At 34.5% G+C, this 14,015-nt stretch overlaps 1 protein-coding gene across 1 annotated transcript; it reads left to right on the top strand.

The window, feature by feature from the left end:
* The first annotated feature begins 284 nt into the window (after positions 1–284).
* On the top strand, positions 285–13,398 carry SULT1B1 (sulfotransferase family 1B member 1). Its single transcript, XM_004321065.4, has 7 exons — positions 285–432; positions 714–842; positions 4,464–4,561; positions 6,322–6,448; positions 7,085–7,179; positions 9,320–9,500; positions 13,286–13,398. The coding sequence occupies exons 1-7, from the start codon at positions 285–287 to the stop codon at positions 13,396–13,398; spliced, it is 891 nt and encodes a 296-aa protein (XP_004321113.3).
* The last annotated feature ends 617 nt before the right edge of the window (positions 13,399–14,015 follow it).

The following is a 14,015-nucleotide window of genomic DNA, read 5'->3' as shown; positions in this document are numbered from 1 at the left end:
GTAAAATGTGCAGTTCTATTTCTTTCCAAAGCTTCCATTAAAGACCTTTGATCTGCTTGTCACTGAGCCAGCTGCTGCTCTTGCAGTCTACAGCTGTACACCCATAAAAATGCCCTTTGTATTTAGATCTCTTGTGCTCAGTGTGTTAAAGGCCAATTTTACTGTCAAGTTGCAGTGTCTTAATAACATTAGTTACTCAGTTTCTTATTTTTACCCTCTTTTTTCCTCCATGATTTGATTATTCTTAAGTATTCAATTAAGTATTTTTACAGTCTGGAACAAAGATGACTTCCCAAAAAGATGTCCTGAGAAAAAATCTGAAGATAGTCCATGGCTGTCCCATCACCTATGCTTTTGCAAACAACTGGGAAAAGATTGAACAGTTCCAAAGCAGGCCAGATGACATTGTGATAGCCACTTACCCCAAATCAGGTGAGTTTTGTGGCCTGACAAATGCACGTCTGACTTCAGCTTTTGTTCCCTGAAAATTAGCTTCTCTACAAAATCGCTAACATCCTAAATAAAATTAGTATTCCTAAAAGTCAGTCTAGCCATCTACTTTGAGGATATTAAAATGGACATTTGGGGCATAGAAAGAGAAACTCTGCAGAATTAATTTTCTAAGATAATATATTAAGGTGGCAGGCTTCCAACGGGGACTTTTTGCCCCCAGATTCAGGTGAAGGTAATAAAAATGTTGTCTTTTGCCACAGGTACCACTTGGGTTAGTGAAATTTTGGACATGGTTCTAAATGATGGAGATGTTGAAAACTGTAAGCGAGATGTTATAACTGTGAAAGTTCCAATGTTGGAAATGGCTCTTCCTGGACTGGGGACTTCAGGTAATTTTAAATCACCCAGAATTTATAATTTTGTAGTAGTATTTACATCACATATTAAACACTGTATTTGTGATGTCCATTCAAGGAAAATGGAGTATATTTGGTAACATAAAATGGAAGTTTTGCAAGCAGTACAATAAGCAAGGCATACAGAGAAACTGTAGTTTAGTCCATTGCATGCACATCCAGGTATGCTAATCAAAGATAAAATAATTTTGTTATGGAAAACAACTAAAAATCTCATTGATAAAAAAACCATTTGTTATCTTTTACTGAATTTTGTTGTATAAAATTTGGCAGATTAGAACAGTAATTTCTTAATTTAGAACATTGCTGTAATTAAATAAATAAGAAGTACCACTGCCTCATAAAACATAAAATTTATTATTAATACAATTCATTTTTCATTGCACAAATATTTACTGAGTTCTTCTAAATAACTGTGCACTGTTCTATGGACTAGATAAAAAATGATCAGTAGGGGCTTCCCTGGTGTCACAGTGGTTAAGAATCTGCCTGCCAATGCAGGGGACATGGGTTTGAGCCCTGGCCCGGGAAGATCCCACATGCCGCAGAGCAGCTAAGCCTGTGCACCACAACTACTGAGCCTGCACTCTAGAGCCTATGCTCTGCAACAAGAGAAGCCACTGCAATGAGAAGCTCTCATACTGCAACGAAGAGTAGCCCCTGTTCATGGCAACTGGAGAAAGCCTGCACACAGCAACAGAAGACCCAACGCAGCCAATAAATAAATAAATTAATTAATTAATTAAATCTATTTTTAAAAAGTCAGCAAATTAGATATCCTATCTCCAAGGAGCTTACAATAACATTGTGACATTAAATAAGTAAAGAAACTAGCAATATACGAATATTGTTAGCCTAACATATCCAGAGAATAGGGCTCTACGAAAGGGAACATCAGCAAACTTTACTTTAGATTGGGTAGTTAGGGATATCGGCTCTGAATGGGGACCTAAAGCTTTGCACAGTGCTAGAGAAAGCATATTTCAGGAAGATGAAGCATTAGGTATGGGGGCCTAGATGCAGAAAAGACCTAGGTGTAGTCCAGGGACTAAAAAATCAACCACCACCACCACCACCAACAACAATGAGAGAACGGAAAAGTGAGAGGCAAAACAATTGGAGACGGGGCAGGGACAGATCATGCAGGGCTTGTAATTCTTAAGAAATACTCAGTGAGCTAAGAGAGAATCAGCAGAGTAGGGTATCATGTAAGCAATTGAGAAGGGTTCAAAAAGCGAGGGCTAGCTTTCAAATGCTGCTAGAAACCTGGGATAAAAAGACAGTATTATGGTGGTGAATGTCTATCAATGTAAACATCAGAATTCAAATTATCTCCCCTACTGGAGCTAGTTACTTCCACAGGCAGAGAAGGACCAGCTGAGAGGGTATATGATTCCCTGTGTGTGGTTGCCTGAAGTCAGAGAGCAAATGCTAAAGCTTGAAACTAAAGGATTATTCTGGGACAAGCAACCAATCGAGTGAGTTAAGACTCCAGAACCATAGAAAAGTATGAAATGAAAAAGTGATAGAATCAAAGTAATCAGGGACAGGGGAGCCAGAGATTACTGGTGAGAGACAGAGGTTGGGGATGGGACGTGAGGCTGTGTAGCATCACCAGAGAGTGAGTAGGTGAGATTCGGCAGGTAAAGGAGAGTAAACTGACAGTCAGATTTCCTCTGCAACCTGAATGTGTATATTTGTGATGTCATTACATATTCCCAACATTCACATTTAAGTATGTAAAGGGTTCATTTAAAGGACCTCATGTGGCAAAACAATCACAAGACAGAAGAGGTTGAGCAATCTTTCAGTGAAGTTAAGAGATGGAAGAGGAAGAACAGATAGTGAAAACTTTATAAAAGAGACACATAAAATTTCAAGTCATGGACATTGAGGCAGAGTGAGTTGTGGAAGATTATGATTTCTCATTTCTATATGCTGGATAAAGTAGCTGCAGCTACCAGGTCAGTAGAAACATAAGGAATTAGCTGGTGGAATTTTACAGGTGTATAATTAATAGTTCCAGATAAAATCCAGGATACCCAATTAAATTTGAAAATCAGATAGATACTTCTTTTATTTAGTATATTTCAAATATTGCAGGGGAGATACTTACAGGTATCTGTTGTTTATGTGAAGTTCAAATTTAACTGGGATTCTTGCATCTTTATTTCCTAAGTCTGTCAACCCTATCTGCATTGATATTAAGGGGTTCTTCTTGACACCACCATGTGCTATGAACTGTTCTCTACAGAATATTCACTGGTGAACATAACAAGCTACGCTTCTGCTCTTATGGACTCTCCATTCCAGTGCGCATTTGGGAATGAGGATGGGAAGAGGCATGGGAACTGACAATAAACAAATAAATAAACATAAACTGTGAGACAAAATATGTGCTGTATAGAACATTTAAAAAGGATGACTTATTTGCAACTGAGTGGCTTTTAAACATATGTAGTTAATTTTGTGAACAATTGAAGCATAGGATTGCTTTGAATGAGTGAGTCATACAATTTGGGGCAGGTGTGCCTTTGTATGCAAAATATGTGAAGATGATATATATAGGATTAACAGGTAATCTAGAGGTTAGACTGGGTGTAAGTAATATTGTGAAAAAATGTACAGGACTGTAAGATTGACTGGATGTGAAACCTGAAGGAGGAGACAAGAATAATTGAGATTTTAGGGACTGACGACTCTATATGGGATGACATCATTAACAGATAAATGTGGGAAGTGATAAACGCCACTGAGTCCATTAAAAAATCATAAATTAAGGGTAATCACAGCTCTTCCTGGTCTATGTCAGAAATTCTCTGAGTATGCCTTTACCCCAAAAGTGCCCTCAGACTGGCCAAGTCACTTATAGATTGATCTAGGCCCCTGGGATCTTCCTAGCTCTTCATGTAGAAAATAAATGGATACTTCCTGTCACAAGGAAGTTCATATAACCCTTAACCAAAGACTTAATTTGAAACTAAGTTCTATTACTTATTAGTTGTATGTCTTTAGAAATTTCAGCCAGCACCTAAAAATTGCACAAAAATTTCATTTTTTATATGCGTAATATATATATATATATATATGACACATAAAGGAAATAATGAAAATGCAGGTACAACAGGTGATGCTCTACAAAGATCTCATCTATACTACAATAGCTGCTGCATAACAATAGCCAATATGAGAATTACCAGTTATCAATATCTCTACATACAGGAAACATTTTTGTAATTACTTGTAATAATGCAAAGGCATGATAAAACTCCAAATTGCTAAGGTTGGTATTATTACTTGTCATTTGGGAGGTGGTTAAAATGAAGCCTAGAGACTCTGGGATACTTTCAGATATTTCATGATGAGTGATAAAGTTAGGATTTGAGCCCAAAGAGGCTAACTGCAGAACCCAAGCTCTTAACCATTAGAAAATATTGGCTCTTAGAATCCAGATAAATGATGCTTGAGATTGGTTCAAAATTTAGCAGCATTATATACTGGTCAAAAATATTTTGAAAAGTTGGTTAAGAAAATCCAGAAATGCAGGTTCCTTGGAGACCCTAGTATCTCCATAACCAAACTAAATTTCCCTAGGTATAGAGCAATTAGAGAAGAATCCATCACCCCGGCTTGTGAAGACACATCTACCAATTGATCTCATTCCTAAGTCTTTCTGGGAAAACAACTGCAAGGTATACTCTAAACCACAAGTAAATTTTTTAATGTGACTTTTAACCCTTTTTCACTCACATAGTAAGTAAAGTAATTGCTCAAATGTTTTGTTTATCTGTTACCATGAGAAGTGAGCTACATTAAAAAAACGTGTTTCGATTAAAAGAATACGTTTTAGCCTAAACGTACATGCTCAAGTTTTCCAAGGTTATGAAGCAACAAAATCCTTATCTCAGCACAATATTGCTACTATTATTTCCCAGCTGTCTTATATAGTTTGACCTTCCCTGAAAACTCAGCATAAGCATATCAATTCTTATTTAATAGTTTGGTAAAATTCTTCAGTGAGACATTTGAGCCTGGATATTTGCTTCGGGGAAACTTTTAAATTTAAAACTCATTTTTTTTTCCAATAATTGTGAAGGTATTCAGATTGTCTATCTGGCTTTTGCTAGTTTGTGATATGTGAGGAATTCTAAGTTGTTGAGTTTTGTAGTGAAATGTTAATAATATTCCCATCTTATTCTTTCTTTTAACAGACTTTTTTTTTACAGCAATTTTATCTATTTTTAAAGCAAATTTATTTTGACAGAAAATTAAGAGGAAGTTAAAGAGGTTTTCCATATATCCCTTGCTCCCACATATCCATAGACTCCCCATCATCAATATCTCTGACCTCTCACCAGAGCGATACATTTGTTACAATTGATGAACCTACATGGACACATCATTATCACCCAAAGTCCATAATTTACCTTAGGGTTCACTATTGGTGTTGTACATTCCATGGGTTTGGACAAATATATGATGACATGTATATACCATTATAGTACCATACAGTGCAGTTTCACTGCCCTATAAATCCTCTGTGCTCCACTGATTCATTTTCTCCCCTTAACCCTGGCAACCACTGATCTTCTTATTGCCTCCATAGTTTTGCCTTTTCCAGTATGTCATATTGTTAGAATCATACATACGTAGCCTTTTCAGATTGCATTCTTTCACTTAGTAATATGCCTTTAATATTCTTCCATGTCTTTTCATGGCTTGATAGCTCATTTCTTGTTAGTAATGAGTAATAGTCTATTGACTGGAGGTACCAGGGTTTATTTATCCAGTAACCTACTGAGGGACATTATGGTTGTTTCCAAATTTTGGCAATTATGAACAAAGCTGGTATAAACACTCATTTGCAGGTTTTTGTGTGAACTTTATTTTTCAACTCCTTTGGGTAAATACCAAGTAATGCAATTTCTGGATCATATGGTAAAAGTATATTTTGTTTTGAAAGAAAAAAGTGTCTTATGAAGTAGCAGTACCATTTTGCACCCCCACCAGCAATGAATGAGATTTCCTGTTGTTCCACACCCTCACCAGGATTTAGTGTTGTCACTGTTCTAGATTTTGGCCATTCTAAAAAGTATGGAGTTGTGTCTCATTGTTTTAATTTGCATTTCCCTGATGAAGTAAGATGTTTGGTATCTTTTCACACTCTTATTTTTCTTTTAATAGCTGCAAGATTTGTTGTGATATCCCCTGTTTTTTATTGATACTAGTAATTTGTGTCTTCTCTATTTATTTTGTCAGTCTTGTTAGACGTTTATCAATTTTCTTGATTTTTTTTTAAAAGATCCAGCTTTTTGTTTCATTAATTTTCTTAATATTTTCCTGTTTTTAATTTCATGGATTTCAAACCTGTTGGTTTACATGCCTACTATATGTTACTTTTTTTCTTAAACAAAATATCATGTATTTGATTTTTTTCATCCTCTCCCTGCAGATGATTTATCTGGCTCGAAATGCCAAGGATGTTGCAGTCTCATTTTACCATTTTGACTTAATGAATAATTTACAACCTCTTCCGGGAACCTGGGGAGAATATCTAGAGAAATTCTTGACTGGAAATGGTACGATGGCCTTGGCTAAAAATTAATGTCATTTTTAAATTATTTTAAAAAATAATATTAACCATTACAAGTATGAATTTTCCTTTCAAAACACTTATTTTTCCAAATCAGTAACAAGTACATTCAAATACCATTTAAAAATTAAATCAAATACATCTAATATTTTACTATGACATTCAACATATAAACCTGGTATTAAACATTGGCTTAATGAAAATATTCTTGAATCTCTTTTCAGTTGCTAAAAACTCATTCTCAGTTCCTGCTCAGAATAGAAATTGTTTAACTTGCCCAAATCATTAGTTAAATCTGTTACAGATATATTTATAGTACTTAGGTAAATAATTGATTGAGTACTTCATAAAAGAATAGTTTTCTTCTGTGTGAGGCTAAGTATAACCTGTTAGAGGTCAATGTATTTTCATTTGAAATGCTTCTTTTGTACTTAATATTTTTAAAATCTGATTATACATCCATAAATGGCTGATGGTATATAATTGTTTAAATTGGCTTTACAGTCTCAGTTCCCTTGAGTACTAAATTCAACAAAATGTTTGTACACTTTGACTTATTGGTCACAAACAAATCTTTGATTTGATGAATGCTTATGGAAGTAGACTGTTTCTCTGGTTTTAGTGGCCTTTGGCTCCTGGTTTAATCACGTTAAAAGCTGGTGGAAGAAAAAGGAAGAACACCCAATACTTTTCTTATTCTATGAAGATATGAAGGAGGTAAAATGGTAGAAATGCATTCTAGATAATTCTTTAGCTACATCCTGGGGTAAAAGGATTATTATATTTTTTCAACTTGGACTCTATGGAGTCCAAAATGACATGATTGCTTTGCCTATTTTCCTTGCTTACTTACCCAAATCTGGTTAAGGTCATTAATGACAACAACTGAAATCAGGGACATTTTTATCCTCATCCTTCTTAACCATTGTGTTTCTTTTGAGCACCTTTTCTTTTCGAACTTCTCTCCTACATTTAATTGGTTATCACACTGTCATGGTTTTCCTGTGAATCTCTATCACTTACTCATTTTTCTTTTTGAACTCTTTGCTATAGTTTGATGATCATGTCCAAGCCCACTGTTGCCAAAACTATTTATGTACTAATGACCCACCAAAAACTCCATTTTAACTTCTACCCTGAATTCAAACCCATGTTTTTATTAAAACAACCCTCAAATTTAACATGTTCAAAACTAAACTCGTCTTGCTTCTCTCTCTCCAACAGGTAAGCCTTTTCCTTTATTCTCTCTTTTGGTTAATGATGTTTGGTTGTTCATTCAGAGTTCAAAGCTTGAAAGTAAATTGTCCTCACTGGCTTTCATGTAGCTGATATGGTTCCACTATATCCTGAACATCCCATTGTTTCACATGCTCTAACTATTATATCTTTCAAATGTGTCCTTCTCCTTTACATCAGCTCGGTGCTTTGTGACCACCTAGAGGGGTGGGATAGGGAGGGTGGGAAGGAGAAGCAAGAGGGAGGGGATATGGGGATATATGTTTATGTATAGCTGATTCACTTTGTTATACAGCAGAAATTAACACACTATTGTAAAGCAATTATACTCCAATAAAGATATTAAAAAAAAAAAAGACAACAGGGCTTCCCTGGTGGTGCAGTGGTTGAGAGTCTGCCTACCGATGCAGGGGACGCAGGTTCGTGCCCCGGTCCGGGAAGATCCCACATGCCGCGGAGCGGCTGGGCCCGTGAGCCATTGCTGCTGAGCCTGCGCGTCCGGAGCCTGTGCTCCGCAACGGGAGAGGCCACAACAGTGAGAGGCCCGTGTATAGAAAAAAAAAGACAACAAACTGAGATTGCAAAAAAAAAAAATACACATGCACATACATTCACCACACACACACACACACACACACACACACACACATACATAAACACACAGAGAGTTAATAAGACATATTATTAAATGCTGTTGCTTCCCTACTACATATCAGATACAGTCCAAATCCTTCAGCAGGACATCCAAGGATGTTCTCAATTTTACCCCAATTCATCTTTCTTGATTCATAGCCTCTCCCACTCCTATAAACAACTCAGCTCTAACTGCAACCACTTTGCTTTTTTTCTCCCTTGAACACACTGTGAGAACCTATACCTCCAAGAATTTTAACTATTTTCTCTGCTGGGAATTCACTCTCCAACCACTCAGCAGACTGCATCTTGGTAAATTCTGACTCATCTTTCTAAACTCAGCTTAGATGTTACCCCCTCAAAATCTTTCTAGATATATCTATGTAGATTTTAACTTAGCTTCCTAAAAAGTTATAAATATTAAGTTTATGTCATTAGAATCTGAAAAAATGATTTATCTCTCAGATTTTTTTCTTCTTATTCTCAAAGACCAATGAATAATTTAGGTCTTGATATCTTTGCAACTTCATTGGAGTTTATTTTTAATAATTTACATCCAAGCAAGATTTGATCAGTATTTACACTTTAAAAAATACCTGAAGTTTTCCCTGAATTTATTATTTTTGTTTTTAAATATTATTATTAAGAATAAGAAAGCAATTTTGATGAAGAACAGAAAAATAATGGCAGAAGGAACAAAGATACTAGGTCCCTAAAACATTTACATTTCAAATCTGATCACAAATTGAGCTTAAAATCATTACTATAATCTTTTTCTCTAAATACTGTTAATATTTAGGCCAAGATTTATTCTTATTGTACTTTGAATGAAAACTAAAAATATAAGATTTAGAACAAACAAAATATTCCATTCTACTTTTACTAAACATAAATTGTTGATTTTTCTCATTTTTATGATTTTTTTCACATTATGTTAATGAGTTATTGTGTACCATTTTCTAGCATATGTCTCTTTACCCACTGATAGAATCCAAAGAAAGAAATCAAGAAGATTGTTAGATTTCTAGAGAAGAACCTGAATGATGAGATCTTGGATAAGATCATCCATCATACCTCCTTTGAAATGATGAAGGACAACCCTCTGGTGAATTATACACATCTACCAAGTACAGTGATGGATCACAGTAAATCCTCTTTTATGCGCAAAGGTTAATATTTTGCTGAGTTTAATTTTCCTTTTTGCTTTCTTATGAATTACTCTGAAGTGAGGATTAGCTTTGTAATCTCTATCAAGTTACTTAGCCAATTTTGGCATCAATTCCTTCATCTGTAAAATAAGGACACTAAAAATACCTACCACAAAAGTTGCTGAATTAGATTAGAAATTATTAAAGGAAATAATGCATGTAAACACGTTATTAAAATACCTTGAGTACTTGATACATATTTCTCCTTCTATTTACTACCCTGCTAAAAGGGAGTGGTTTTGTCAATTCTGATGTGAGTCATTCCAAATTTTTTATTACTAAATCTTAAATCTTTGTTTAAATTGTCATAGGCCTCCTTCTCCTCCCCAGTAATAAACTAATGTCACTCAACACAGTACCATCTTCTTTAAAGACCCCTTATCATTTAGAAAGCAGTGGTCATTTTGTTAAGAAGGATTCACCAAGAGTAATAACATTTTTTTACCATATGGGAAGTTTTTCCTCCCTAAAAATACTGTCTGAATTATAGGAAAACATGGAATCTAAAATTAACTTAAAAAAATGACAATAGAGAAATATGACATTCACTGTCAAAATACAGCTCTATTTCCATTAAGGCAAATACTGTATATTATGGTTTATTGTATATGGCTTGTGTCAAAAATGTGTTATTAATGATAAAAATAATGCATTTAACAGATTATTAACTAAAATTTGAGAAGTTATCCACCTATTCTTGCCACCTTTCTTTTCAATGTCCTTTACTGGATTGGAGAGAAAAAGATAAAATTTCAGCTGGTGTGCCGGGAAGTAAACATAACCCTAGGAATATATTGTGCATATGAACATGTGGATCAAAACCCTCAATTTTGAAAGAGTTATATGATTACAGATATTTCTAACACAGTTTTCTCTGTACCTTAGTGTAGTCCTATACTAAAAACACTAAATTATGTTTTTCTTTTAATTTTCAAAAACACTGCACTTAAAAAATAATCTGTGGTATAAGAGGGCAAGGCAAATTTTTCATTGTAAATGGTGCATTACAAGTTTGAACAAATAAGACTGATAAATGCACAACACACACATAACACACACACATGTTTTTCTTGTGGAAGAAGCAGAGACAAAAAACCTCTTTAATTAAACAAGGCAAATTTTCATTATGCCAGACCATTGAATGTAACTTCCAGGAGAGTTTTATCCCCAGTCATATGAAAATTGATATGATCCAATGATATCTCATTAGGGTATAAAGATAGATGAGATAAGCTCAGTATGTGGATTCCATGCTTTCACCAACTTCAAAGGAAAAGGGTATATGAGAGAGATAGTCTTTACATCCCCTCTGGGAGTAGTGAAGAACATGACCTTTGTGGTGAGATTGCTCTGGGATTTATCGAGGCTATGCCACTCACTGAACCTTTGACTTTGCATATATTAATAAATCTGCCACAGTTTCGGTTACATCACTGACAAAATGAAGAAAGGAATAACACCTATAGCACAAGTTTTGGGGGAGGATTTTGGGAAAAGATATATAAGCATTTACTATATTTTTTCTGACCAAAAATGATATACACAAAAGTAGCAAGTCATATTAGTCTAATATGTTCTAATCTAATAGTTCAAGATTCATCTATTCATTTATTCATTCATGCATTCAATAACACTTAAAGAATACCCTTTATTCATTAGTTAATATTTATGAAAAGCTCTTCATGAACACCTATATGCAGCTCATATTCTCTAGAATATAAATGACATGTACATCTACCTCAAGAAGCTCATAATATAATACAAGAGGCATGCATGTAATGAATATTGAAAAGGGCTCAAAAGTGAAGAATGGACAAAGGGCCAAGCATAGTTTGGTCTTCAGTCTTGAAGGAGTCCACGCTGGATAAATGAAGGTCAAAATTTAGTCACACAATAGTAACGATGTTAGGGAGAGGATAGATAATGTCCAATGTTTATGCCTATGTCCCAAACAGCAACAAAACAGAAAACCCTGAGATTTGGCAAGAATTTATTTTATCAAAAAAATTTTTATACTTCCCTCACTCTTGTGAAGCAAATGTGTTTGTGTATATAGTATTTATACTCAAAATAGAAGATTATTAGACTACTTTATATATGACTCTTTATTGTTTAAATATGCACTTTCTCTTTTCAGTGACATCTTTAGAGGTATACTATCCCAGATATGCACTACCCTCACATACATTCCAAAGAACTATTATCATTTGGTGAAAACAGAATAAAGTAAAAAACCAGGGAAACAACCTTGTCTACGGGGATATTTTTCATTAAAAGGGTTTTAAATCTTCATGAAGCAATCATGGGTTAATAAGGCTTGAAATTCAACACTATTATATGTAATATTAAATAAATTGGCAAAATTAATGTTTTCCTCCAAACCCATTAGCAGTACATTAAAAATTTATTAATTTTCCAAATATATATTTTTAAGCATCCAGTATAAAAGATTAAATGTAAATTTATATCCCAACAGTTTCACCTTTGTAAAAATGGTTCAGGGATTTTATGTGTTTGATTTTAATGCTATTCTTCTCCTCTAAAATTAAAATAAGATATGTCTAGTGAATTCAGGAAACACAAATATCATCCAAATATCATAACATCCTCATTTATTATTTTTGTGAAATGATACTTATCAGCTTTCTGTTTCATGGTTTGACTGTGCTCTTGACCAGGTCTTTGTACAGTTTCCAAAAGTAACTCATGAAATAGAATACTCTCTGACCATTGATCCAGTGGCCAGTGGTAACCCCATGACCTAGGACAATTAGAAACACTAAAAGAATCTCTTTTAGGAAACTATTGTACAGCCCATAAATTTAGACAAGAAAATTAATCTTTCTTATGTATTTTTAAAAGCCAGACTCTGAACCTTATTTTTGATAAAGGAGGCAAGAATATATAATGGAGAAAAGACAGCCTCTTCAATAAGAGGTGCTGGAAAAACTGGACAGCTACATGTAAAAGAATGAAATTAGAACACTTCCTAACACCATACACAAAATAAACTCAAAATGGATTAAAGACCTAAATGTAAGGCCACACACTATAAAACTCTTAGAGGAAAACATAGGCAGAACACTCTATGACATAAATCACAGCAAGATCCTTTTTGACCCACCTACTAGAGAAATAGAAATAAAAACAAAAATAAACAAATGGGACTTAATGAAACTTCAAAGCTTTTGCACAGCAAAGGAAACCATAACCAAGATGAAAAGACAACCCTCAGAATGGGAGAAAATATTTGCAAACAAAGCAACTGACAGAGGATTAATCTCCAAAATTTACAAGCAGCTCAATATCAAAAAAACAAACAACCCAATCCAAAAATGGGCAGAAGACCTAAATAGACATTTCTGCAAAGAAGATATACATATTTCCAACAAACACATGAAAGGATGCTCAACATCACTAATCATTAGAGAAATGCAAATCAAAACTACAATGAGGTATCACCTCACACCAGTCAGAATGGCCATCATCAAAAAATCTACAACCAATAAATTCTGGAGATGAGGTGGAGAAAAGGGAACCCTCTTGTACTTGGTGGGAATGTAAATTGATATAGCCACTATGGAGAACAGTATGGAGATTCCTTAAAAAACTAAAAATAGAACTACCATACGACCCAGCAATCCCACTACTGAGATTACAAATCTTTTCTTTTGGTATACATTAGCTTTTCCTTCATAATGAAAATATTTTATTCATTCATATGTTTTCTTATTTGTAATTTTTAGGGATTACAGGTGACTGGAAGAATTACTTCACTGTCGCCCAAAATGAGAAATTTGATGCCATTTATAAGAAGGAAATGTCTGAAACTGAACTTCATTTCCGCACAGAGATTTAAAGAGCCTAAACTGAAAATTTGAAGATAGAAGTCTGACCTTCAGTGTGTTGAAACAGGGACAGTTATGACTTGATTTGGGCAATTGAATGGTTTTATAAAGGGGAAAAAATGTGCTTTTAAAACTTTGATTTTTCAGTGTTGTTAATCAAGTCCCCACTCACCAAGCTTCCAAATTCCCTAAGATTAGGACAAACTGTTACCTTTTTGTACACTATTACTGCCTTTTCCTAGAGTAGTACTGACAAGAGAGAAAGTTTCCTACTCAATCTCCATATATTGTGGTTTAAAATGAAGTTCTACTCCCTACTAACCTAGCCCAAGAAATGCTGCTTTAACACTCACACTATGTTTCCTAGCTCTGCCCCAATTTCCCTTTCCTAAAAACTTGACCCTGGACGTTCTCTTCCATTGCTGTCTTCTGGGTTTCATGTTGTTCCCTGAGTCATAGCTCATCTTGTAATGCCTCTCTTGGAATTATATGGTTCATGTCCGAGATGGTATGGTTCAGATTTTGGAAATGTTATTTCCATACCTGATTTCTGTTTATTCAAATTTCTAATTTCTGAGTATGTAATTTTTGAGTCTCTAAAGGTGAAAGATCATCATTAGTCTCCCTA

Source organism: Tursiops truncatus, chromosome 5 (assembly GCF_011762595.2).
Source record: "Tursiops truncatus isolate mTurTru1 chromosome 5, mTurTru1.mat.Y, whole genome shotgun sequence".
Taxonomy (NCBI): Eukaryota; Metazoa; Chordata; class Mammalia; order Artiodactyla; family Delphinidae; genus Tursiops; species Tursiops truncatus.
Note: the sequence above shows the minus strand (reverse complement) of the source record. Positions and strands in the feature narration are given on the sequence as shown.

What these genes read in the sequence shown, in the direction of transcription:
- SULT1B1 (XM_004321065.4), top strand. Translation starts at nt 285, where the DNA reads ATGACTTCCCAAAAAGATGTCCTGAGAAAAAATCTGAAGATAGTCCAT. An exon ending in TCTGGGAAAACAACTGCAAG is followed by an intron (nt 4,562 to 6,321) that starts GTATACTCTAAA and finishes CTCTCCCTGCAG; the next exon opens with ATGATTTATCTGGCTCGAAA. An exon ending in GAAATTCTTGACTGGAAATG is followed by an intron (nt 6,449 to 7,084) that starts GTACGATGGCCT and finishes CTCTGGTTTTAG; the next exon opens with TGGCCTTTGGCTCCTGGTTT.